Genomic DNA, 25,867 nt, shown 5'->3' with positions numbered 1-25,867 from the left:
GTTAAGCAAGATGTTTTTTAGACTCAGTTTCCTGGGAGGTTTTTTGTTTGGTTGGTTGTTTTTTAATAAATAAATGTTGACTTTTCTCTATTGCATTTCTTCATCTATTGAGATCTTTAATGTACTCAAATTATTTATGCCTCTGGAATGCAAACTTGTCAAGATGTTTTAAATATATTTTAGTAATGGTTTTACTAATGTTTTGTTTGGAATTTTTTATACCTATATTCTTGAGTGGCTTTGAGTATTTTCCAATCTTAAACCATTGTTGTCATCTGTTTTTGTTATCAAGATTATCATAACCTCATAAAATGAACTGAGAATTTTCTTTTTCTATTCTCTGACTGAAAAGTCATGTTCCAGCCCACTCAAGATTCGCCCATTCTCTTGATTTTGTGTGTGTGTGTGTGTGCGTGCACGTGTGCACTGATTTTCTTTATACAAATATAAGTAAGTACAAATATATGCATATTCTTCTTCCTCCACCCCTACCATCCGTATGCAAAAGGCAGCATACATTATATATTGTTCTGCACTGTGGTTTTCTTACATTTTTTTTTTTTTTTTGAGACAGAGTCTCGCTCTGTCGCCAGGCTGGAGTGCAGTGGCATGATATCTGCTCACTGCAACCTCCGACTCCCTGGTTCAAGCGATTCTCTTGCCTCAGCCTCCTGAGTAGCTGGGATTACAGGCACATGCCACTAGGCCCAGTTAATTTTTGTATTTTTAGCAGAGACAGGGTTTCCCCATGTTGGCCAGGATGGTCTTGATCTCCCGACCTCCTGATCCGCCCACCTCGGACTCCCAAAGTGTTGGGATTACAGGCATGAGCCATTGCGCCCGGACGATTTTCTTACATTTTTAACATGTATCCCAGAGACCTTTTTACATCAGTCTATAGAGCTTATCTTTATTCTTCTTTGTAGTTTTGTAATATTCCACGTGGCAGTTATAGCAAAATTCATTTAAGCAGATTTCTATTGTCGTCAAACTTTTGCTATTACAAATAATACTGCATGTATGCTGGTAAAATATCATTTAATATATATCCTGCTGTATCTATAGAATGGATTCTTAAAAATGAGAGTGCTATGTCTAAGAATAAAACATTTATAATTTTTGTAAATATGGCAAATTGCCCTTCAGAGTATGTGCTATACTACACTCTATACCCATAGTGTAGGAGCATGCCTGTTCTCTGCAGTAAAGTTTTACACTGAGACCATTTTTTAAGGGTTGTAGAATCTTTTCATTTTTCTGTTTCTTCTTGAGTTTGTTTTGGTAGTTTATACTTTTCTGGGAATTTATCTATGTCATCTAAATGTTCACCCATTTTTGTGTGAAGTTAATATTCTTATTTTCTTAAGTTTCACAGTACTTGCAGACATGGCCCCATTTCTCATCCTTAATATTGTTTACTTGTGACTTCTCTCTACTCTTGATCCATCTATCTGGATGGGATTTCTCAACCTTGACATTTTGGGTCCGAGGCTTCTTTCTTGTAAGGGGCTGTCGTGTGCATTGTAGGATGTTTAGCAGCATTTCTGGCTTCTATTTACTAGATGCCACTAGCATCCCCACCACAGGTTGTGCCTGTATACACAAAATGTCTCCAGACATTACCAAATATCTCCTAGGAAAGAGGAACAGGGCATTGGGGGGCAAAATTGCCCTCCGTTGCAAATTACTATTCTAGACGTTTGGCAGTATGATCAGTGTTTTTAAAGAATTAATTTGAGTTTTGTTAATTCTATTTCTTCTTTTTTCTTTAATTAATTGTTGCTCTTTTTCTGTTTTTGGTGTTTGTTTGTTTGTTGTTGTTGTTGTTGTTACAGGGTCTCACTCTGTCGTCCAGGCTGGAATGCAGTGGCGGATCACAGCTCACTGCAGCCTCGACCTCTCAGGCTCAAGTGGTCCTCCCACCTCAGCCTCCCAAATAGCTGGGACTATAGGTGTGTGCCACAATGCCTGGCTAATTTTTTTTTTTTTTTTGAGACCTCATTCCAGCCTGCTGCCCAGGCTAGAGTGAGGTGGCACAGTCTTGGCTCACTGCAACCTCCACCTCCTGTGTTCAAGTGATTCTTATGCCTCAGCCTCCTGAGTAGCTGGGATTACAGGTGCCTGCCACTGCGCCCACCTAATTTTTATATTTTTAGTAGAGATGGGGTTTCACCATGTTCGCCAGGCTGGTCTCAATCTCCTTACCTCAGGTGATCTGCCTGCCTTAGTCTCCCAAAGTGCTGGGATTAAAGGTGTGGGCCACTGTGCCCGGCCTGCCTGGCTAATAAAAATTTTGAGACAGAGTCTTGCTCTGTCTCCCAGGCTGGAGTGCAGTGGCACGATCTCAGCTCACTGCAAGCTCCGCCTCCCAGGTTCATGCCATTCTCCTGCCGCAGCCTCCGGAGTAGCTGGGACTACAGGCGCCCGCCACTACACCCGGCTAATTTTTTTGTATTTTTAGTAGAGATGGGGTTTCACGATATTAGCCAGGATGGTCTCGATCTCCTGACCTCGTGATCCGCCCACCTCGGCCTCCCAAAGTGCTGGGATTACAGGCGTGAGCCGCCGCGCCCGGCCCTGCCTGGCTTATTTTTTAAAGAATTTTGTAGAAGTGGGATCTCACTCTGTTGCCTAGGCTGCTCTCAAACTCCTAGACTCCTGATCCTCCCGCCTTAGCCTCCCGAAGTGTTGGGATTACAGGTGTAAGCCACCAAACCCAGCCAGTTTTTCTTTTTCTAATTTGGCTTATTGGTGTTTATTTCCTAACTTTTTATGATTGATATTCAATAAATCAATGTTCACCTTTGGTTTCCTAATGTATGCACTTAAGGCTACATAGTTTCCTCTAAGTATCACTTAACTATAATCTACAAGTAAGTGGTATTTTAGTTCCGCTTTAAATTTCAGCTTTAAGTTTTTTTTACTCATGGGTATTTAGAAGTGTATTTTTATTTATTTATTTATTTATTTATTTATTTTTGAGACGGAGTCTCGCTCTGTGGCCCAGGATGGGGTGCAGTGGCGCGATCTCGGCTCACTGCAAGCTCTGCCTCCCGGGTTCACGCCATTCTCCTGCCTCAGCCTCCCGAGTAGCTAGGACCACAGGCACCCGCCACTATGCCCGGCTAATTTTTTTTTTTTTTTTTTTTTTTTTTTTGTATTTTTAGTAGAGACGGGGTTTCACCGTGTTAGCCAGAATGGTCTCGAGCTCCTGACCTCATGATCTGCCCGCCTCGGCCTCCCAAAGTGCTGGGATTACAGGCGTGAGCCACTGCACCCAGCCAGAAGTGTATTTTTATAATTCCCAAATATATGGGCTTTTACTTACCTTTTAGAAACTGATTTCTAATTTAATGTAATTGTAAAGGAACACGTTTGCTTAATTCTGATTCTTTGATGTATAGTGAGACTTAGTTTATGGCTCACAATATAGTCGATAATATTCATAAATGTTCCATATATTCTTGAAAATGATGTCCAGTTACTTAATATAGTCTTCTGTGTAAGTCCATTATCTCAGTTCTTCTCAAACTTTTTTGTGTCATGTCATGCTAAAGTAAATGAATGAAGCTGCCTGAGGTGACTGACCTGTAAGGTTGAAGACACCCAGACCACTTTTAGCTATCCTTACGATGAAGAAAATTAAGATCTGAATCAACTTCTAACCCTTTTACAGTATAACAGTTTGCCAGAGCCCAGCACAGCAACTTATAAGTTTTACATTGTGTCAATATTATTAACTGTGTTTTTCAACTCTTCCAAACTTTTATCGATTTGTTTATTAATCTATTAATTATAAAGTTGTGTTGGAGTCTTGTTATTCTTATGGTTTCTCTTTGTAGTTCTGTAAATTTCAGATTTATATATGGTATTAGGTGCATATAATCAGGATTGTTATATATTCTTAATAAATGTTAACTTTATTAATGGCAATGACCCTCTTTATCTCTAGTATTGCTTTTGTTTACATATCAATTTTGGTTGATAATATAGCCACAACAGTTTTCTTTTAGGTTATTTGGTTAGCATATTTTTCTTCACTTTTTATTTTCAACTTTTGTGTCCTATGTTTTAGGTGTATTGCTTCTAGTTAGCGCATAGGTGGATCTTTTTCTCCATTTTCAAAATATTTGTCTTTTAAATTGAGAGCTTAGTCTAGTAACATTGGCTGAGACTGTTGATATATTTGGGATAATTTCTACCATCTTATTTTGTATCTTCGATTTCTGTCACTTTTCTCTTTTTGTCTCCCTTTCTTCTTTTTGGGCTTCTTTTGGGAGAAATTGCAGGTTTTTGCTTTTACTTATTTGGAGGGTTTTCTCCCTCTCTCTTTCTTCCTCCCACTTATTTGGAAGTTTTACATTCTGTTTCTTTCAATAATAATCTAACAAATTTAACAATCACATTTAAATTAGTGAAAAGATAGTAAATATCTTTTTTTTTTTTTTTTCTTGAGATGGAGTCTTGCTCTGTAGCCCGAGCTGGAGTGCGGTGGCACAGTCTCGGTTCACTGCAACCTCTGCCTCCTGCGTTCAGGCGATTCTCCTGCCTCAGTCTCCTAAGTAGCTGGGACTACAGGCACCTGCCACCAAGCCTAGGTAATTTTTTTATTTTTAGTAGAGATGGGGTTTCACTATGTTGGCCAGGCTGGTCTCGAACTCCTGACCTCCTGATCCGCCCGCCTCAGCCTCCCAAAGTGCTGAGAGTAAAGGCATGAGCCACCACACCCGGCCCGTAGTAAGTATCTTTATACTCATTTTGAACAATATAAAACATTTTAAATACTTTTATTATCTCCTCCAGATAAATATGTTATTTTGGTCTAAGTTTTTTTAATCCAAAAATTGAAAAATTTTATAGTGCAATTTAATGGTTTCTTTTTCCAACTTATGTCTAGGTTTAACATTTTCTTTACTATATTTCTTATTGCAACTCAGACTTTCTGAAATCAATTTTCTTCTTCCTGAAATCTCTTCATAAAGTTCTTTTAAATAGTTCTATTCATTGTAAATTCTGTCATTTTTAATTTTTCTGAAAATGTCCAACAATTTTTGGAAAATATTTCAGTTGGTGCAGAAGTAGTTGGGGTTTTTGACATTCCTTTTAATAGCAAAACTGCAATTACTTTTGCACCAACCTAATAGTTTAGCTGGATGGACAATTCTAACTTGAGGGGTATTTTATCTCAGCATTTTAAGGATTTTACTCTGTATTATCCGTTTTCATGCTGCTGATAAAGACATACCTGAGACTGGGCAATTTACAAAAGAAAGAGGTTTAATTAAACTTACAGTTCCACGCGTCTGGGGAAGCCTCACAATCATGGCAGAAGGCAAGGAGGAGTAAGTCACATCTCACATGGATGGCACCAGGCAGAGAGACGCGCTTGTGTAGGGAAATTTCCCTTTTTATAACCATCACATCTTGTGAGACTTATTCACTATCACAAGAACACCACAGGAAAGACCTGCGCCCATGATTCCGATTCAATTACCTCCCACTGGGTCCCTCCAACAACAGGTGGAAATTCAAGATGAGATTTGGGTGGGGACACAGCCAAACCATATCAAATTCCATTATCTTTCTGGCTTGTATTGCTGCATTTGAGGAATCAACTGTCAGAATAATAACTTCTTTATAATGACCTTTTTTCTCTGGCTACTTTAAGATCATCTCTTAGTCTTTGGTCTGCAAATTCAGTATAAAGCATCTAGATATGGATTCATTGCACTTCCTAAATCTGCTTATTGATTTAATATCATTTCTTGAAAATTTTCAGGTATTTCAAATATTGCAAATTTTCAATTTTTATTCTCTTCAAGAACGTCAGTTACCTCTACATAAACCTTCTTACTCTCTCTTTCAAGTATCTTAACATTTTTCGTGTTTGTCATCTCTGTATACTTCATACTGAGTCATTTCTTCAGTTACTATCAATCACTAGCTATTTTAACTTATTTAACATCAAATGTTTTATATATTTCAAATAGCAAATATCTATATTTCTTTTCTAAAAGTTCTTTTTTTCAAACTTGATTGGTCAATTTTGTTAATATGTTTTCTTCTCTTCATCTTTCCAATGCCCTAATTTATTATTTTAAAATGTAAAGAGTTATATTATAACATGTATATAATTCCAATATTTTGGAGGGTCTGGTGAAAATTTTGCTTGTTTGTTTGTTTGTTTTTTGAAATGGAGTTTCGCTCTGTCGCCCAGGCTGGAGTGCAGTGGCGCTATCTCGGTTCACTGCAAGCTCCGCCTCCCGAGTTCACGCCATTCTCCTGCCTCAGCCTCCCGAGTAGCTGGGACTACAGGCGCCTGCCACCACGTCCAGCTAATTTTTTTGTATTTTTAGTAGAGACGGGGTTTCACCATGTTAACCAGGATGGTCTCGATCTCCTGACCTCATGATCCGCCCGCCTTGGCCTCCTAAAGTGCTGGGATTACAGGCGTGAGGCACCGTGCCCGGCCAAGAATTTTTAACATAAATAAATGAAATAAAGCCCTAATTCAGATGTTTATAATTTATCTGAGATTCAAAAATGGCTCTGACACATTGTTAAAGTGCTAAGTAGTGGACCAGGTCGTGTGATTTTGGAATATATAGTAAGGACAACGCATTTACATAATGCCATTGAAGGGGCAGGTCAAAGGAGGCTTAATGAAGGTTGTGATGTTTAAGCTAAATCTCAAGGATGGGGAAGATTATCTTAGGCAGGGAAAGTTAAATCACAGAGTCTTGAAAATGCATGGTATGCTTAGGAAGCAGTAGTCAAGCCTGGTTGTCATAGGAGATACTGTGAATGAATACAATTTGAAAGATGTTTGGGGACTGGGCAAAGAAGACATAAGATGCTGGTTAAGTAGTTTTGATAGAGATGAGACAGCCAAGGGTCCCGGCGAAACCTGGCCTTCAAGCTTAAAACGGCCTGAAGGCTGAAAAACCAGACTGCTGGTCCCAGATGAAGCTGCTCTCTCTTGACTGAATACTGCCCACCTGCGCACTGGGAGGACAGGGTGGAGCCTCGGGAAGTTCGTGCCATTGGCAGGGGGAGGAGCCTGGCCTCTTCAGTTCCTGGTTGGTGACCTGGAATTCAATCTGTGAGGTGGAAAACCGGCTAGCAGGACTGTCTCTCTCACTTTGTAGAGAGTTATTTTTCCTTTTTCCTTTTCACCCAATAATTTCTACTCCTCACCCGTCTATGTGTCTGTGAGCCTAATCCTTCCCGGTCGTGTGACAAGAACCCGGTTTTAGCTGAACTAAGGAGAAAGTTCTGCAACAGTTTGGCCTTTCACATCTAAATAAATGCTTATGAAATGGTGATTCAAGGGTCATATTACATAAGAATCACCAGGATGTTAATGCGTAGATTTCTAGGCTCCAATAGAAAACTTATAAATCAGAATCACTGAAGTATGTGACTCACATATGTATGCTTTATAAAATCCCCTGGTGAGTTTTTACTTCTCATTGAAGTTTGAGAACAATTGATCTAAGCAATGAAAATCAATAAGGGTTTTTTAAAAGAGGAGGGAAATAATCTGAGCTATGTCTTAGACACACTCAGAGTAAGCAGAAGACTTGGGGAAGAGAGACAAATTACAAGGCTATTGTAGTAAGTCAGGTGAAAGATGCCATGAGCCTGGATGAGGGAAAAAGAAAAATGAAATGGGATATAGTAAAAAAATCCACAGGCCTTTGTCCCTTAATTGGGTAAGAGGCAAGGGTGAGGGCTGAGTAAACTGCCCCAAATGGTTTTGGTTGTATTCTCCCATCTCTGTGCTCAGTCTTTTGGTTCTGGCTTCATCCTCAGAGTAGTAACAAGATGACTGCAGCAGTTCTGGGTGTCATATCAGATGCAAAAGTGCTCAGATAGATGATGAGAAACCATTTCTTCCTGTGGCTCTATTACAATAACCTTGAACTAATTATGCCCCACCTTGATTTCCTTTTCTCACCTGGGGAACGGCTCTATTTCCTGTGAGGCACGTTGCTGAATGAGGGTGGGGAAAGTGCATATGCAAAACAGGGACTGTTGTTGATAGCCTCAAATACCGACTGGGTGCTGGGTTGGCCATTACACTAGAATAGTGACTAGCACATAGTGGGCTTACACAAATTTCTGTAGGAAGAATGCGTTACAGGGTCATTTTGAAAATAACAGCTCCTTGCATTTTGCCTACTTCTACATTTTACTACCTCAGTTGCCCCTTCTTATAATAGCTTGTTAGGTAGATTTAAATAGATATTATTCCCGAACAATTAGCTAGACTCTTAATTTCTTTCTTAAAAAAAAGTTGCAGTCATAGGCTTTAACTTTTCCATTATGCCTGTCAGAAAAAAAGAAAGTGCCAGTGATTATTTTTTTGTATGACCTAGTAATCTTCCAAGCATTTATATTGTTTAAAAGCACTGAGGTAGCTGGGTATGGTGACTCACGCTTGTAATCCCAGCACTTTGGGAGGCTGAGGTGGACAGATCATCTGAGGTCAGGAGTTTGAGACCAGCCTGACCAACATGGTGAAACCCCGTCTCTACTAAAAATACAAAAAAAATTAGCAGGGTGTGGTGGCGCATGTCTGCAGCCCCAGCTACTTGGGAGGCTGAGGCAGGAGAATTCCTTGAACCCAGGAGGTGGAGGTTGCAGTGAGCTGAGATTGTGCCACTGCACCTCAGCCTGGGTGACAGAGCGATACTCCATCTTAAAAACAAACAAACAAGCACTGAGGTGTCAATTACAATAATATTACAAGGGCAAGTAAGATAACCAATCAGAATTGCAGGTTTCTTCTGGTTATTATCACAGGGCATTGAAACAAACTTTAAAGTCTTCAAAGTCTTAGAAGAATCTCTTTTAACCATACTTCCAAGGACAAATTTATATTAACAGAGAATAGAAGAAGTTGGCAACAGTTATGAATATTCACACAAGTCTCCTTGTTGCACAGAAACAAGATTGATATTCTTGTGAATGTTCTTAATTTAATACCTTATCACATTGGACTATTTGAATTTATTTTATGATGCAGAAAGCTCTATCTTGTAACTTCAGGAGAGAGGGGACATCTCTTCATCTTTTTTAGCCACCTATTGTTAATTGTGAAGACTTGCATTTTTTAAGGCCAGGCTTAGGAACTTCATTACTTAGCATAAGAAGTGAAAAGCAGGCCTAAGACTTCATTTTTATTTGCAGAAATGGAATAAAGGATGAATAGGATTTTACTTATTAACAGTGAGAGAAGGAGGGTGTGGCATTAATCTACCACATTCTGATTTTGCTAATGAGGAATATGCTAATGTCACAAGAGTGGCAAAATTAACAAGAAGATGTCAACAAGCACAAGAAAAGGTAATTCTTTCTTAAGGTAATCAAAGGTTTAGAAACTTAGAGAGCAGGGGACACTGCAGCACTTCTGTCCAGAGAAACAAGTTTCCCTGCTCTCCTAAATCCCCTGCAACAAGAGGCTGCAGCTCCTGCCTCCCAATTAGAATCTGACTGTTCCACTTCTTTGTTCTTTTTCCCTAACCAGTATTCAGCATTGAACTCTGCAGACGGCTTTATTTGTCTATTGCTGGAACCTTGTCTTCTAAGTCTTGCTGAGGTTGAATAAATTAGATCAGACGATACTAACTTGGTAATTGATACCAAGTTAGTGACAATAAGTGATATTGCCCTTAACAATTTGATAGTAGGATTTAGAGAGCAAGATGAAGTGTAATTAGCCAAGGGATTGTTGGTCTTTTAAAAATAGGTTAATATTTATTTAAAATATCTGCATATGTCTTATCCATTTTCTAATTGATCTCCTTAAGTTACAATTTTATTCTTTTGACTATATTTCTTCTGAATTTGTGAATATAGTAACCAATAATTGTATACAAATTTAATTTCTCATAGTTACAGATAAAATATCCTAAATTTTAATAGAGAGGAAACAATTTAATGCATATGTGAGAATTTTTCATATTAATCTTACAGGAAACTGGCTTTTCTTTTATCTCTACAAATGTTCTGAGTGGTTTGGAGCAGATTCAGTACATGGAAAAATATTAGGTTGGTGCAAAAGTAATTGTGGTCTTTCCATTACTTTTTTTTTTTTTTTGAGATGGAGTCTCACTCTGTCACCTAGGTTGGAGTGCAGTGGCGCAGTCTTGGCTCACTGCAACCCCTACCTCCCAGGTTCAAGTGATTCTCCTGCCTCAGCCTCCTGAGTAGCTGCGATTACAGGCACGTGCCACCATGCCTGGCTAATTTTTGTATTTTTAGTAGAGACAGGGTTTCACCATGTTGGTCAGGCTGGTCTCGAACTCCTGACCTTGTGATCCACCTGTTTCGGCCTCCCAAAGGGCTGGGATTATAGGTGTGAGCCACCGCGCCTGGCCTTTCCATTACTTTTAATGGCAAAGACCACAATTACTTTGCACCAGCCTAATACCAGTGAATTTCATTCTGCCAACCCCACTTCACCCCATATGACATCATTTGAGTACTCCTTATTACCTCTTTAAAAGAAGTTAAGTGAAAAATAAAATCAAGATATTTTGGGGTATATTAGTTAGCTTAGGTCCACCTGTGAATAACAGAAATCTCAAAACAACAATGGCTTAAATAAAACAGAAATTTATCTCTCACATTTAAGAAGGCTGGAGATAGGTGGGCTAAGGCTGGGATGCTGTTGCATGTGTTAGGAATTTAGCTCTTTTTATCCTATTTCTCTGTCATCCTCAGCCCATGCATTCTATCCTGTGATCAAATGTTGCTATTCAGACTTCAGCCACCACATCTTTATTCCAGCTACAGGTAATGAGGAGCCAAAGAAAGGCAACACAAGCCACAGAGGCAACATTGTTCCAGCAGCCGTGCGTCTGGTATTAAAGTGAAAAATGTGCCAAAGTTAAACAAGCAAGAGAGACTTTATTCAAGACTACTGCAATAGAGGAGAGAGGTTGAACTCAACTCAGCCTCTGAGTTCAGGATGAAACAAAGGGCTGAAGAGTTTTTAAGAGCTAGGGTGGGGGTAATGGTAGGCCACCTGTGCTTAATTCTGACCTGTCTCCATGACAGAAGGTAGGCTTTTGCCCTCGCACAGACTGGAGGATAAAGGCATTATCTTCCTTCAGAAATTACATTTCAAAGAGATGGTTTTCAGGTTTTTGAGAGAGACATTTCTGGGGGTATTCAAATAGGTAAAAGCTTTTTGAGGAGACATACACATTTGAAAGGGAGCCAAAAAAGAATTTGCAATGTTGAGTTTGTTTTTTAAGTAAATAGGGAAACGGACAGGAAGAAATCTGTCTGAAGTTTAGTCAACTTGAGAAGAAGGTAATGCTGTCTTGATCACCAGTTAAAAGTAAAGATTCTGTACTTAGGAAAAATGGGAGAATGGAAATTGGAGAAAAACTGATTTGCCCCAGTTTGCTTAAGTTTTTTTCCTCTGTCAATACTTTGTAGAAGGACTAAAAAGTATTTAATTTAAAAATTAATTTTTCAAATGGTAGAATATTTAGTTACCACTACTGCTTGTGTGGTTAAAAAAAAAGAAGACAAAATAGAAAAACAAAGGATGTGGGAGACTCTTCCATTGTTCCAATAATTCATCCTGTAAAGTTAACTTGGGTTTGTAAAATAGAGGCATTGATAACTGACCTCTACCTATGTGAGCCATTTTCCCTTCCTTCTATCAACATAATGAATCCTGACCCAGCACAATAAACGCCATGGCCAGTAGACTATTCTTATAACCTCCTGAGTCTCTCCCACCACCAAAACTGTGTTTCCCAGGAGTGCATGGCGTTTGTTCCTGCACTTGATTATTCTGGCTGTACTTGTAATTACATAAGATAATTAATTGTTATGTGTCCTAATGAAATATGGGTGTGGAGGGAACTTTTCCTACGATAGTTAAGTTCACTGATTCCAAAGAATCAATAAACAGAATTGCTAAAAAAAAATTACTGACAATTTAGGTAAGGGTGAAATAACTCTTAAAGTCTCAGAAGAAAAGCCAAAACTCTTGAGGGATGCTGCACTTAGATTTCATTAGAAGTGTTTTTGAATTCTCATTTCACTTAAAAACAAAACTGAAACTGGGACCGTAGACAGTGTTTTATGGACAGTGATATTTATACAAGAAAAATGACATGGAACTTCAATCATAGACCTACTCAAGGTAAGGCCTTGGCCCTATATCAAAAGTTAATGACTAAATATTTATACGTTTTAAATTTAAATGTTTATGGTACTTTAAAAATTTATTCTTCACTTGACCCAATTTTTTCAGTTAATTTACCAACTATGTTCTTAATCAATGCAGATGGAAGAAATAAACCTACTTAATTCTCAAGTGTTATGATGGATACTGACATCTTAAAAGACTTGTCCATTACATCAGAGGTGGCCAAGAATGCTATTGATTGAGATTCTTTTTCCATTCTCTTCCATTTTGGTCTAAATAACAAATGTTTCCCTGATTCCAAATGAGATAACTTTCATCCCCCACAGACAAAATTAGACAAAAGGGGGCACAAAATTATGTTTTAGCTTCAATATTGGGATTTACTTATTTTTGTTTTTTTTTTTTTTTTATTACAAAAGGTTTATTCTGTAAAATTTTAAGTTCAGAAACATATATATGCTCAAAATTAATTAGTAATATTTTTTAGCAGTGAATACTAATTACAAATAAATACAAAGCTCTTCTACTTATTAGAAAATTAGTGAAACTTTTTTTCCTCAACTTTTAAGTTCAGGGGTACATATTTTTGTTTTTGTAAGTTAGTTTTGGGTTCTGTCTTTTATGCAGAGTGAATATGAGGTCACTGCAGGGAAAACCTCTTTTTTTATAGACAAAACTGAAAAAGAAAAGCTAAGTAATTTTAAAGCAAGTGGCATTAATAAAATACTTTCCTGTAAAAACACTTTAATATGAAAATATTGTGGTAGATGTAAGTCTTAGTGTTTATTGAAAGCAACAGACTGTCATTTAAGGGGATTTATTGTTGGATTTTTCCTAAATTAGAAGGGCTGTTAGTGTGTACAAGCTGCCATAAATCGTCATTATTTTTAAGAATTGTTTTCAATTTGTTTTAGTTAGCTTCTTTTGATTTTAAATAACAGAAATGCAGGCACAGCACTTAAAATAAAGAGATTACTATTATTAAATAGATAGGATGCAGGGATAATTAAGAAATAAGGCCCAAGAGCAGATAAACCCAACTCTAGAAATCAGCTATTCTATAGAACAAGTTCTACACTTAGACTACCTATATTCAAATCCTGAGTCTACAGTTTATTTGTGTGACATCAGGCAAGTTACTTTTTATCAGTCTTGGTTTCTTCATCTTTAAGATTAGGACTTAATAGCATCTATCTTTTAGGGTGTTATGTGATTAAATTAAGTATGCAGGTAAGCATTTATCACAGTGTCTTACACTTAGCAAGTTCTCAATAAACATGGCTTGTCATTGTCATGATTATTATATGATTAGTCGGATTAGTTATGGAGCTTTGAACTCCAGTCTCTGCCATCTTACTCTTAGTTTCTTCCCCTTGTAATTGTACCCTGCTTTTCAAAGCCCCAATTCTATCTATGGTTTTTGTTGTTGTTGTTGTTCTGGTCACTATCCAGTCTCTTGTATCTAGGTTGGTTCAAAGACGAATCTACTGTCTTCTTCCTGTAATGTATTCCAACTAATACATGAAGAAGGAATAACAGGACTAGCATATCATTTTGCAAGCTCCTAATGAAACAAATGATCTTGCCAGGCGTCAGTCAACTATGGCCTCTAGGCTACATCTGGCCTGCTTGATTTTGTAAAAAAAAGTTTTACTGAAACTCAAAAAAAGGAGAATCCACTGTCTTGATTCAGGTACCCACCCCTGATGCAGTCAGCCATGACTTCCTAGGTAGTAGAAGCTGTGAGTGGGTGCAGATGAACCCTTCAGAAGAGGTTAAAGAATGGCAAACAGCATTTAGAAGTGTACCTCTGTTGAATTTATATTCTGTCTTGTTCCTTTCTGTCAATGCTCTGTTTTTCTGTGTTAATATAAATTGTCTGTTCTGTTAATCAAATGACAAAACCTCAGAGAAAGATTTAAAGCATATGTCTAAACTAATCACCCTTCCTTTACTTTGCTAGAAATAAGCCATTTAATACCAAAAGGAAATGAGTTATCCCTCCTATTTTTGAGATTTGAGTTCAACTTATTGGACCTTTAAAACATTGTCAATAAAAATCTCAAGACTTAGAATTCATCTGTTTTCTAGTCATGATTTTTCTTTGTCTTTTCCTCCGTACATATTTTTTTTCCAGTTGAAATGTTAAGGTTTATAATGATACAAGCTGAGGATCCATAATCTGAAAATCCAAAATCCAAAATGTTCCAAAATGGAAAACTTTTTGAGTGCCATGACTCCACAAGTGGAAAATTCCACACCTGACATTATGTGATGAATGCACAAAATTATTTACAAATATTACATAAATGGCCCTCAAGCTATGTGTATATAAACGTAAATGAATTTTCTGTCTAGGCTTAAGTCCCATCCCTAAGATACTTCACTACATATGAATAAATATTCAAAAATCTAAAAATCAGAAACACTTCTGTTTCCAAATACAGGATATTCATCCTGTATTCCTTCTGGAACATAAGCCCTGAAAACTGCCAAAGCTGATGTATGTATAGTCCCTAATAATTACATGATGATCAGTAATTCATAGCTTACTCACATTTCAAATAGTCCTGCTTAGCTTATCGAATTATACTAAATTACACTAAAAATATACTACAGAATTACAGTAAAGTGGTAAGGATGCCTTGGATTTCTGCTTCTGGCGAAGATAGAATAACATCCTTGATTTACCCTACTACCTGAACATACTCTGCCAGCTGAAACAACTAAACTCCAGACAAAGTAGATGAAACAGTGTTATTTGACATACTGTTTCAGGCAATAAAGGACAACGGTCCCTGAAAGATGGGAAACAAATGAGGTAAACCTTCCTATCACCCTATCTTATTGCCTGGAAAAACGTTTCAGGCCTTGGAGCAGGTAGAGGAAACCTAGGTAAAAGTCCATTGATCTCTTGAATTGAGGAGTCGGAGCTCCAGGTCAAGAGAAGTCAAAAAGGCAGAGTACTGGAGAGAAGAGAGCTGCGTGTAGAGAAAACTTGGGAGATATATGAAGAGTCGCCTTTGAGTATTCAGTTAAGTACTGGTCAGTGCACGCAAGTGACAAAACTACCCGAACTTGGGGAAAAACCCACCTGAAAAGAATAAAGAAAACAGTGCCCATGACTCACACATGGCTGGGAATAGTGTCGATTATCAACAGCCAAAGTGGAAAACCTCATAATTCATGAACAGTGGTACTAAGTACTAACGAGGATCTTTCCTCAGTAATAAACTAAATTTAACTTAGTCTAAAAGCTGCTCTGGCTTAATCTAACAAAATTTAAAAGCAAGATTCTAAATGATCAAATTGTGTTCAAGTGACTTGATAGTTTTCAGTTAGCTATGTAACTGAAAACAAACTATCAAGTTAGTTTTCAGCTACATAGCTCAAAAACATTTATAAGAATGCAAAAATATGCATCGCCAAACAAAGGAAAATGTACCGTATTTTCTGCTTGATTAAAAATCATCAGGCATTTAAAAAGGCAGAAAAATATAACCCACAATGAGAAAAATAAATCACTTGAAACTCACTCAGAATGACAGATAATAGAATTAGTAGATTTTAAGAAGCATTAAAACAGTTGTTACAACTGTATCCATAGGTTGAAGATGTTAGATGAGAGATTAAGTATGTTAGAGACATGAAAGATGGGGGACAAAAGGCCCAAACTAAATTTATAGAAATAAAAACTAAGTTATCTGAGATTAAAAAGTCCTGTCTAGGATTATGGCAGATTAGATCATTTAGAAAAAAAGATTCATGAACTTGAAGATGTAGCAAGAAAAACTATCCAAAATGAAATACAAAAAAGAATGAAATAAAATAAACAGAGAAGTAAAATGTGAGACCATTTGCAAGTAATTGAAAAACTTGAAAATGAGGAGGGTCACAGAAAAAAATATTGGTCATTTCCCCCCACCCAAATTTGATGAAAATATAAATACATAGATCTAAGAAGCTCCACAAATCCAAACACAAGATACTTGAAAAATAACCATACCTTGGCATATTATAATCAAATTAGAACCAGTAATAAGGAAAGTCTTAACAATCAGAAAAATAACGTGTATCACACTTAAGGACAGAGACAAGTATTATAGTAGGTGCTTCTGATGAAACAAAGTGAGAAGACAGTGAAGCAGTATTTTTTAATTACTGAAAGAAACATTGTCATCTCAACCTTGCTTTTTGTATCAATAAATTGTTTTTAAAAAGTCATTAAAATTATTTAAATAAACTCTGATTTGGTTATCAGTGGGGTGCTAAGCAGACATTAAAATTACAATATATGTGTATTTATATATAGTTAAATACAACAGTGAAAATAAATCCACAATATATTGTTGAGTGAAAAGAAAGTTTAAGTAATGTGTACAAAAGAAACCACATTTTTGGTTAAAAAAAAAAAGAAACAACTGATGTACATATGTAAGCATGTCCAGAAAAATATTTAGAAGGCTATATAGAAAGTTTCTCCAAGTGATTATCTTTGGCTAGTAGAATTCCTAAACCCTTTTTGATATTTTTTTGTTGTTGTAAGGAGCATGCACTAATTTGACAATTTTTGAAATAGTAAGGCTATCTTTGGGAAAAATACTTTGTAAGAAAATTATATTACATCTCTCAGTAATGCATTTTAATGTTTCCTATACCTTTCAATCAGAAATTTATTTCAGTTATGGGCTATTGCCCATTGGTGAGAAAGGAGAATTAAAAAAAAAACACATTGGCTTTTATTTTTCTTCTAATGTGTTCCAGAATACATTCAAGCTTAATTTTTTTTTATTTCCCTAAGTATTAGGTATTGTGAATTTGTAATTTTGTTATCAGGCTCAATTTTCAAGCTGGATTTTATTAATTTTTAGTATATGTGCTGCCGAGGTGAGCACATTAATTTTTTACATTTTAGCATTTTTTAAGGTATTTGAAATACTGATTTTCACGGCATTACATTTGGCATGCATAAGTGTAAGCTCTGAATAAGAGGTAAGCCACCATCCCATCAACAAATGATCAGGTCATCACCCTGCTGCCAAGTCCTTCTGTGTCCTCTGTAAATTTTGTTTTCTTAGAAACCATCTTCAACAGGAGGCAAATCTGAACTAGATCATGGTCCAGCTAGTTTATAGGTTCTCTCTTAGCACGAATCAATCCAAACAGTCTGATGGGATCATCATGAATGTTTTCCTCTACTGCCTGGCTTTCTGGGGAGAAACTGTCTACTAAGGTGGTGTTAGAAACGCTGGCATCTATTGCATGTAGTTCGTCTCCATCCTTGTCTGAGAAATGAGTATTCTGTTTCCTGGGCTTTCTACGCTTCCCCTTAATGCTGTGATCAAGCGAGGCGTAGCACATCTGTGTTTCATTGGTTGCCTAAAAGAAAGGGATGTTAATTTTTCATTGTTAGCCTGTTCTTTAGCTTGACTTCTGGAAATTTCTGTGGCGTATGAAAACCAAGTAACTTGTTTTCTAGGCCTCACCTACCTTGTTTTGCCAAATTTGTCAGTACAAAAAACAAAAACAGAAAACAGAACAGAAAACTATAGTCAGCCAACACTGTTGAGTTCAAAAAGTGCTTAGATGAAACTCTTTCCTAGATTTTTATTTCTTTATTATACTCTAACAGTACATGAACATTTTAGGTTGATTCTTACCTGCCTCTACCTCCACCTCCACCTAAGGTAGTTCTGGCGCTGTGTTGCTCTTACCAAGTAACAATACTCCAGTTTATTAAAGTAGGAATAAGTATGATAGGAAGGAGTTTACCAAATCACAAGGGTCTACTTTACATGTACCTAACAATTGGTCATTTAATGGTACCACAAAAGTCCCCAGTTTTTCTACATTTTTAAGATTCAGAAGTATAAAGATAACAATATTCACTTACATGATAGATATCTGGCAAATAACTAAATTTCTTATCTTTCTCTATTATTTTCTTATCTGCCTTCTGCAGCTCCCTTTTGAGCTCATTTTGGATTGGCCTTGGAGATATCCATTCACATCCAAGAGGGCCCAGTGAGCTTCTCTGGACTAGACCTGGGTCAATACTAAAGAAAGACAGGAAACTAGGCTATCTAGGGGAAGCAACATACTAAAGGCAAGACCTTGAATTTGGCATTGGAAAGGCTATGACTGAATCCCAGCTCTGCCATACAGTGATCATGGGATCTTGGTCAGGTTTTTAAAAATATTCTGAAACTCAATTTTCTAGCCTAGAAAATGCAAATCATCATAGTGTTGTTATGGTTAGTACATAATATATACAGAAGCTATAACTACTGTTCAAAAGTAAGGTAGCACTGTAATTATGAAAAGTTGTAGACTAAAACTTAAAGACAGCCATTGAACAAATCAAAGATTTATGTATTAAGCATTCCTCTTTAAGACAAGGCCAAAATTGTATTGATTTATGGGCACAGGGTGAAGAAATAACATTTGGATTAACAACATTTCTAATGCATAAGTAAGCATCTCCCCATTGGCACTTGTTTTCATGCTGAGTGAAACGTTTTATATTCTCTGCCAGATAGAAAAGATGATTCTATTTATGCCCTCTGCTGTGTGTGTGTGTGTGTGTGCGCACGCGTGTTTTTTGAGATGGACTTTCGCTCTTGTCGCCCAGGCTGGAGTGCAGTGGTGTGATCTTGGCTCACTGCAAACTCTGCCTCCCGGGTTCAAGCGATTCTCCTGCCTCAGCCTCCCAAGTAGCTGGGATTATAGGTGCCCACCACCACACCCGGCTAATTTTTGTATTTTTAGTAGAGACGGAGTTTCGCCATGTTGGCCAGGCTGGTCTTGAACACTTGACCTCAGGTGATCTGCCCGCCTCGGCCTCCCAAAGTGCTGGGATTATAGGCGTGAGCCACCACGCCCAGCTGTGTGGTTTTTTTTTGTTGTTGTTGTTTTGTCTAGCTTTTTATTCTTAAAATCCTCATTTCTGGAAAAATTGTAACAGCTGCCTAACTGGATCCATGCTGTAGTTTCTTCCCACTGCCATATACTGTCGTCAAGTTATTTCTAATTTAATCTCAACCTGTTTTCTTCATTTATAACTGAAAGCATTCCAAATAATGCATGTGTGGTCAACACTTGGTCAACTTTATCAAGTGCTGCAGAGTTAAAGAATGTGAGTCCTAAGAAAGGACCACAAATTATATGTTTAGTAGTCACTGGACTCTTCCACAGTGTGGTGTTAGTTAAGTGCATGGGTGGAAAACACATAGCCAGGGTAAATGAATGTGTATCTATCAAAAGAAATAAAAAAAATAGAGGAAGAAGCTAAGAATCAGTTTAGAAGTTAGAAGGAAAAACAGTTCAAGTAAGGTGTTTTTTTTTTTTAATATTGGAGGGATTTTCACATATTGGTAGGCAAATAGTAATGATTCATTAAAAAAATGGAAACTGGAGAAAAATTAAATAATTGAAAGTACAAGATCCTGAAATAATTAGGAGAAAGGGTCAAGATCATGAATAAGAGCATTGGCTTTGGAAAGGAGAGAGGTTGCTTCTGACATAGGAGGAAAAGATTGATTAGAGATTTGGATATGAAGAGAAGAGGAGCAAGCTCACACTTGTATTTTTCAAATGTTTTGGGATTTGGGAACTCTTGTGAACTCACTTTATCACTAGGCTTTCCGATGAACTCTTCCTAGTTAATAGAAAACTGAGATACTAAAATTACAATTTCTGAACTGTGCACATCATTTTCAAAGGCCAAGGAGCCTATTTACATTTTTTCCAACGAAGAAACACTTTATCTATCAAGCTTTATGCATAATATCCTAGTTCCTTATGCTTTTGTGATTGACCAAAGTAACAAAGTAGGTATTGTAGTAGCAAACTAGGTAGTGTTTTTTTATGATAATAATCACTGTAGTGAAATAAAATTGAGCAAATACGAAGATATTACCTCTAATTTGTGAAACTAAATTTATGGGAATAGTATAATAGAAAAGACTAATTTTCTTAGAAGTACCTTTAAATACATAATTTACAAAAGAGCAGGCTTTTAAAGACATTTTAAGGCTTTGCATAATTTTCACTTGAGTGAAAGCCTGATGCAGGTCAAATAAAGCTACCCAGATGCAGGTCAAATAAAGTCATGTGTATTAAATAGTAACTTCTATTCAGAATTCTCAGTACTTTTACAACTAAAGTGCTGTGAATCTCTACACTTCAGATAATGTATTTTAACCTTCTTTGAGAAGTTTTCTTTTTATTATCATAGATTTAGCAAATCATATTATATCATGCAGGTTTTCCATGTTTATCTAAAACATATTTTAAAATTAACTAAACATTAGATGACAGATTTGGTGAGTATATTTTTCCCAAACCCTACTACATCTTGGTTTCTTAGTTAAAAAATATTCAGCTGGGCGCGGTGGCTCACGCCTGTAATCCCAGCACTTTGGGAGGCCGAGGCGGGTGGATCACTGTGGTCAGGAGTTCGCAACCAGCCTGACCAACATGGTGAAACCCCGTCTCTACTAAAAATACAAAAATTAGCTGGGCATGGTGGCAGGCACCTGTAATCCCAGCTACTTGGGAGGCTGAGGCAGAAGAATTGCTTGAACCCGGGAGGCAGAGGTTGCAGTGAGCGGAGATTGTGCCATTGCACTTCAGCCTGGGTGACAAAGAGCAAAACTCTGTATCAAAAAAAAAAAAAAAAAAGTTTAAAAATTTGATTTCTTAGGGGATTTATCTAAAGAAAAAGAGTAAAATTCTACCTCACTGGGAAATTTTCAAGATATGAGCCATTTTAGGGAAGAGAATGTTCTATAAGATAGGACTAAGTTTGGATTCTGTCTACTTACTTGGTACCTAAGCGTTCTAGGGCAAGTTTTCATCCTTTGTGAGCATTTGTAAAATGGGAATGATAATGCTGCCTCCCTCATAGGAATCTAAGGAGATAATGCACATAAAGCACATAGTGCAAGACCAACACGTAACAATTGCTTAGGAAATGCTGGCTCTATTACCATTTCTAGGCAGTAACAAGACAGGATCTGAGAGGAGAAGAAAGACTATTTTAATTGAAATGTATAGCATTTCAGGAGCATGTAGGCTAAAAATTTCTAATGGCTTTTAATAAAGTTAGAACTAAAACTGAAGGGGCTGAACAGACTGTGGTAGGAAAAATAGAAGCTATCCATTTCTTCCTGTATTTTTATGTTTCTCCTTAGGTTTTTATCCTTCCTACCTCCACATAAACTGTGTGTATATTTTGCAATCTCTTGCCATAAGACCACAGCCACAGGACTTGTATTAAAATTGAAAGTCATCTGCCTTTTAGAATAGGGATATGATGTTTTGTATCTAGCTAATTTATCTTATAACTAAAGGTCTCCCTCTCCCTACCCCAGCTCTGTATTTTGAATTCCTGACATTTAGGTCTTGTGAGCATTATCCATGTGTCAATTTCTATATTATATTATCCCTGTGATACACACAAAATTTTCAATCAGAAAGAAAAAGCTTAATAGATTACTTAGGAATAATTCCATTATTCCCTTAAAATCTATTGCCTTTGTGCTTGTGTACAATTTTGACTCTTTGAATATGGTTTGAGTTCTGTTTACATGACCCTGAGTTAGAGCTCAGGTCCCAGAACTTGACACCTGATTGATTGCAAAATTTCTAATAGGCTATTTCAGATGTGTATCATGTACTACTCTTATGCTCTTGAAATGTGCAAATGTGGAAACAGAAAACAAAACTCACCTGTGCAGATGGGGTGGCTTCCTGCATCTTATTTACAGATTTCTCTGGTCGGGCTTTCATTTGTTCATAGCAATTTTCATCCATTGGTTCTTGGGAATTAAAAAGATTGTGATTCACAGTAGAAAATTTAAAAATACTAGTATGATTAAAAATACATGATCCAAACAACATTTGGCTGTAAATATAAACTGCCCAAGAATTACTTAACTAGTCTTTTTGGTGGAGATAGAAAGAGGTAAGGAAGCCCAAACTGTTACCTGCAGATCAGTCAGTGAAGTCTCTTGAGCTAAAGGGTTAGTAAGATAAAAATAAATCCTTGGAATAAGAACTAGATCATATGAATTTTCTTGTACCATTGCAGGACATGACAGTCTTAAACTACCATTTAGATGTTATAGAGATCTCACAAGTTAAAGGATTGCCAGTATTCTTTATTTAAGATAGATTGCAAATGGTGCATGGTGCCACAAAGCACAGTGCACATACATCAGTGATTACAATTTTGAAATTTGTTCCTTGAGTAAGGAGTTTTACTCAGGGACATTTTAAGTCCAACATCTTAATTTTGAAAAAGAGGGTTTATATTATGACTTTTGTCCCATCAGTCAGTGACGGACATCTCAGCCAGACTGCCTAAGGGTCTGGGGCTGCAAAATGCTGGTCCTTAGTATTTGGGGTTTTGTACAGTGTCCAGCAGCCAGCAGATCTGTACTCATTTCATCCTGTGGGGACATGTCTTTTGAATCATCCATACCTTTCTTCCCCCAGATATGTCCATTTAAAAGGAAGAAGAAAGTGAGGTAGTGACTCATAGGATGGCCAGTAACCTGACAGAAATGTGGATTGTACCAGTTTGACCCTCAGAGAGAAAAAGATATATTTACTATAAGAAAAGTGACTTAATAATCATTGAGCTCTTTCTGAAAAGCAACACAGAGAAAGGGTATGTAGAGTGGTGTTTCTCAAATCATGGTCCATGGAAAATCTGCATCAGAATCACCTGGGATGTTAAGTAGCAGATCTCTAAGCCTTAGCCTGGACCTGCTAAATCAGAATGTGTGCAAGCGGCACCTGGGCTCACTTAAGTATGGAAGTACCAGGTATGCTGGGTTTGGAGCCATCAGACTGCATAAGAATTCGAGTAGTTGAATATTATAGGTGGCTAACATGACTCTCCAAAGTGAAATGGGGACAAGTTATTTTGAATAATATATTTCCAAAAAATAATTTTTGATTCCTTAGAGCACTAGAGGACACTCTACAATGAAAGGAAAGATAAAAATAAATTATTGAATCACACAAAAGAAAATTCCCACATTTCTAACTTTAAGATGATTCCATACTGTTTTAATATACAGATTTTTAGATAAATTTCCTACATTACTGGATGTCTCTGTGTTCAAAACTTGGAGTTCAACAGCATTTAACCCCCAAGTCTCCTCTGATGTACTGAGTGAGTACTTGCAGGGAAAGGGTGGTAGCTTCTATCATCAGAACTCTAGGATCAGACCGAGGTTATCTGTTTTGAGAAATTTAGGGATGTTTTATTTTTAGGTGTCTAGGATGACACAAGTGATAAGGGATGCTGGGAACTGAAGAGCGCTTATTACATAAGAACAAAATAAATATATAAACCACTCAGCAACAATTTAGTTCCTCTTTCTCCCACCTGCCATCAATCCAGCCCTATATTCTCTATTTAAAATATGAGAAACCAAAGAAACTGTTCATTGTTCCATACTATTCACTATACATTTGCTTTTGTATACTGAGCACAAAGCACTGTTTCTGTGGACCACTTTCTGTCCTAGAAATAGCTTTATTTCATAGAATTCGGTGTGTGTCGAAATTCATGGTAATAGAGTCTTCCTGTATTCTCATTACTACTAGAGTGAAATGAAGAGAATATAGAAAAACAGGATGTTGATTTAGAGTGGCTATTGTAATACAAGTTACAATATGCAGCTTTGGAAATGTAGCCTAATTAGTATACTAAAAGTTCTTGAATTGATGGTTATCACTGGGATAGCTAAGTGTAATTGTGATTTTTTTAAAGTGCCACTTAAATTATTTTGTGAAACCAACTGGGATTTACTCATTTATAAATTTAATTTATGGAAAACTTACCTGAAATCATATCATCTAAGTTACCATAAATTGGTGTGTCTTCAATATAATACTCATCAACCCTATAACAAGGAAAAATAATTTACCTTATTAGATTCCATTTTTCACATAATTCATAACTGACTTCTCAGCTAAATTCAATATTAAGTGAACTATTGCCTATTCTTGGTTACCCCCAGCCAACCATGGTAGGTGTGTTCTTGTGCAAGTGAGTGAACACATGCATGCATGTATGTATGTGTATCTGTGTTTCGTGTGAATTTAAAAGGTTGGTTTTTGGACCTTCTTACAGGGAATAATGATAGCAAATACTTATTCAATAGTAACTGTATATTAGGTGCTACATCGAGTATATTTCATATGTTTGTTCATTTAATTCTCTCAATTCCAACATAGGTACTATATCATCCTCCTTATATAGATAAGAAATCTGAGGCACAGAGAGGTTATATGACTTGCTCAAGATTACAAGACTAATAAATAGCAGAGTTGGAATTAGAACAGGTAATCCATGCTCTTTATTGTACAATGTACTGCCTCTTTACCCACCCAGAATATCCGTCCAAACAGTCTCTTAAAACCATGTTTTCTGAGTATTACAGACTGAGGTTAGCAGATGCAATAAAATGATTGATCACCTATTATGTCCAGATGCTGAGTTAGGTGTTTTACATACATTGTATCAAAAACTCACAAAGAAAATTCTCCAAAAGTAGTAGTATTCTTCCATGCTTTACACAGGAGAACCCTGAGATTCAGATAGATTAATTTATTTTCCCTAGGCTGATCTCAACTATCAGCAATAACTACCAGTTATGAAACCTTTTCTCTATGCAAGTGCTCATTCAACCCTCAGGACAGTCATATGAGATGCATATTTTTATCCCTATTGTGCATATAAGGTATTTGCAGCTCATAGAGGTTAATGACATTGTCCACAGATACACAGTCAGTAACTGGCAGTGCTAGGATTGTACAGCAAGTTTAGTTGTAAAGCCCCGTGCTCAGTCCATATCACGAGGAAGTTATTCAGTGGGTGATACAATTCAAAGGCTGTGGGGAAACAGTCTAGAGACTATACAGGGACCACAGTTTTATGTCTCCCCCACCCCAAGGTTAAGAGAACTGACAAGAATACACAGCTATTTGCTCTTGCTAGCTGATTAAAGTTCCTTCCAGCCTCATGTGAGTAATGCTATTAGGATTACAGTATACATCCTACCATTGTCACTAGACTGTCATTCTAGCAGGGTCATCCTACCTTTGATGATGGCCCTAGTGACCAGATTTCACAATGGCAGTCTGGGAACTGAGGAACTTATCAGGTGGTGAGAGTCGCATTTCATAAAATAGTACCAACTGCTTTAACTTTGAGATTACATGTCACTGAGAGCTGGAGGGAATTTCATCAAAAGAAAAAAGAAAAAGGACTCTTATCTCAAGGCATAACACCTGTATTACACTCCTTGCTACTGAAAAAAGACACAGTATATGTAAATAGTACATAGGTATTAAAAAAATAACAGTTCAAATGATACCTGTATGAAATGGCTTGAAAAGCCCAGATATGGGCAAACACTTCACTCATCTGATAACAAAGGAACTCATCTGTAACCTTTTTTCCATCCGGTAATTCAATACAGCTTAATATTGGGATATCAAGTAGTCCCTGCTCATGATTTTTCTCCATGCCAAGAATATAATAGCAAAAGGTGAAGAATTTTTAATAAGACAATCCATCCATTTTCCTAGCCCACATAGATGGCAGATACAACTTGCAAATGATAAATCATGTCCAAAAAATGAGTATTGTTTTATTCCCTATGAATG

General features: G+C 36.9%; 1 protein-coding gene across 2 annotated transcripts in view; it reads right to left on the bottom strand.

Annotated features, from left to right (window-relative positions):
• Positions 1-16,894: 16,894 nt before the first annotated feature.
• LOC129034138 (T-cell receptor-associated transmembrane adapter 1) overlaps positions 16,895-25,867 on the bottom strand; it is a 31,961-nt gene continuing 22,988 nt past the window's right edge. For both annotated transcript variants that reach the window (XM_054483725.1, XM_054483727.1), the window contains 3 exons: positions 24,038-24,099; positions 21,911-21,999; positions 16,895-17,557 (listed from right to left, as the gene is read on the bottom strand). In XM_054483725.1, the coding sequence (XP_054339700.1) occupies positions 17,303-17,557; positions 21,911-21,999; positions 24,038-24,099 (406 nt within the window). In that variant the 3' untranslated portion in view covers positions 16,895-17,302. The remainder of the gene's footprint in view (positions 17,558-21,910; positions 22,000-24,037; positions 24,100-25,867) is intronic.

The sequence above is a fragment of the Pongo pygmaeus genome, chromosome 2 (genome assembly GCF_028885625.2).
Source record: "Pongo pygmaeus isolate AG05252 chromosome 2, NHGRI_mPonPyg2-v2.0_pri, whole genome shotgun sequence".
Classification (NCBI taxonomy): Eukaryota; Metazoa; Chordata; class Mammalia; order Primates; family Hominidae; genus Pongo; species Pongo pygmaeus.
The sequence above is the reverse complement of the archived record's forward strand: the minus strand, read 5'-3'. Positions and strand labels throughout refer to the sequence as shown.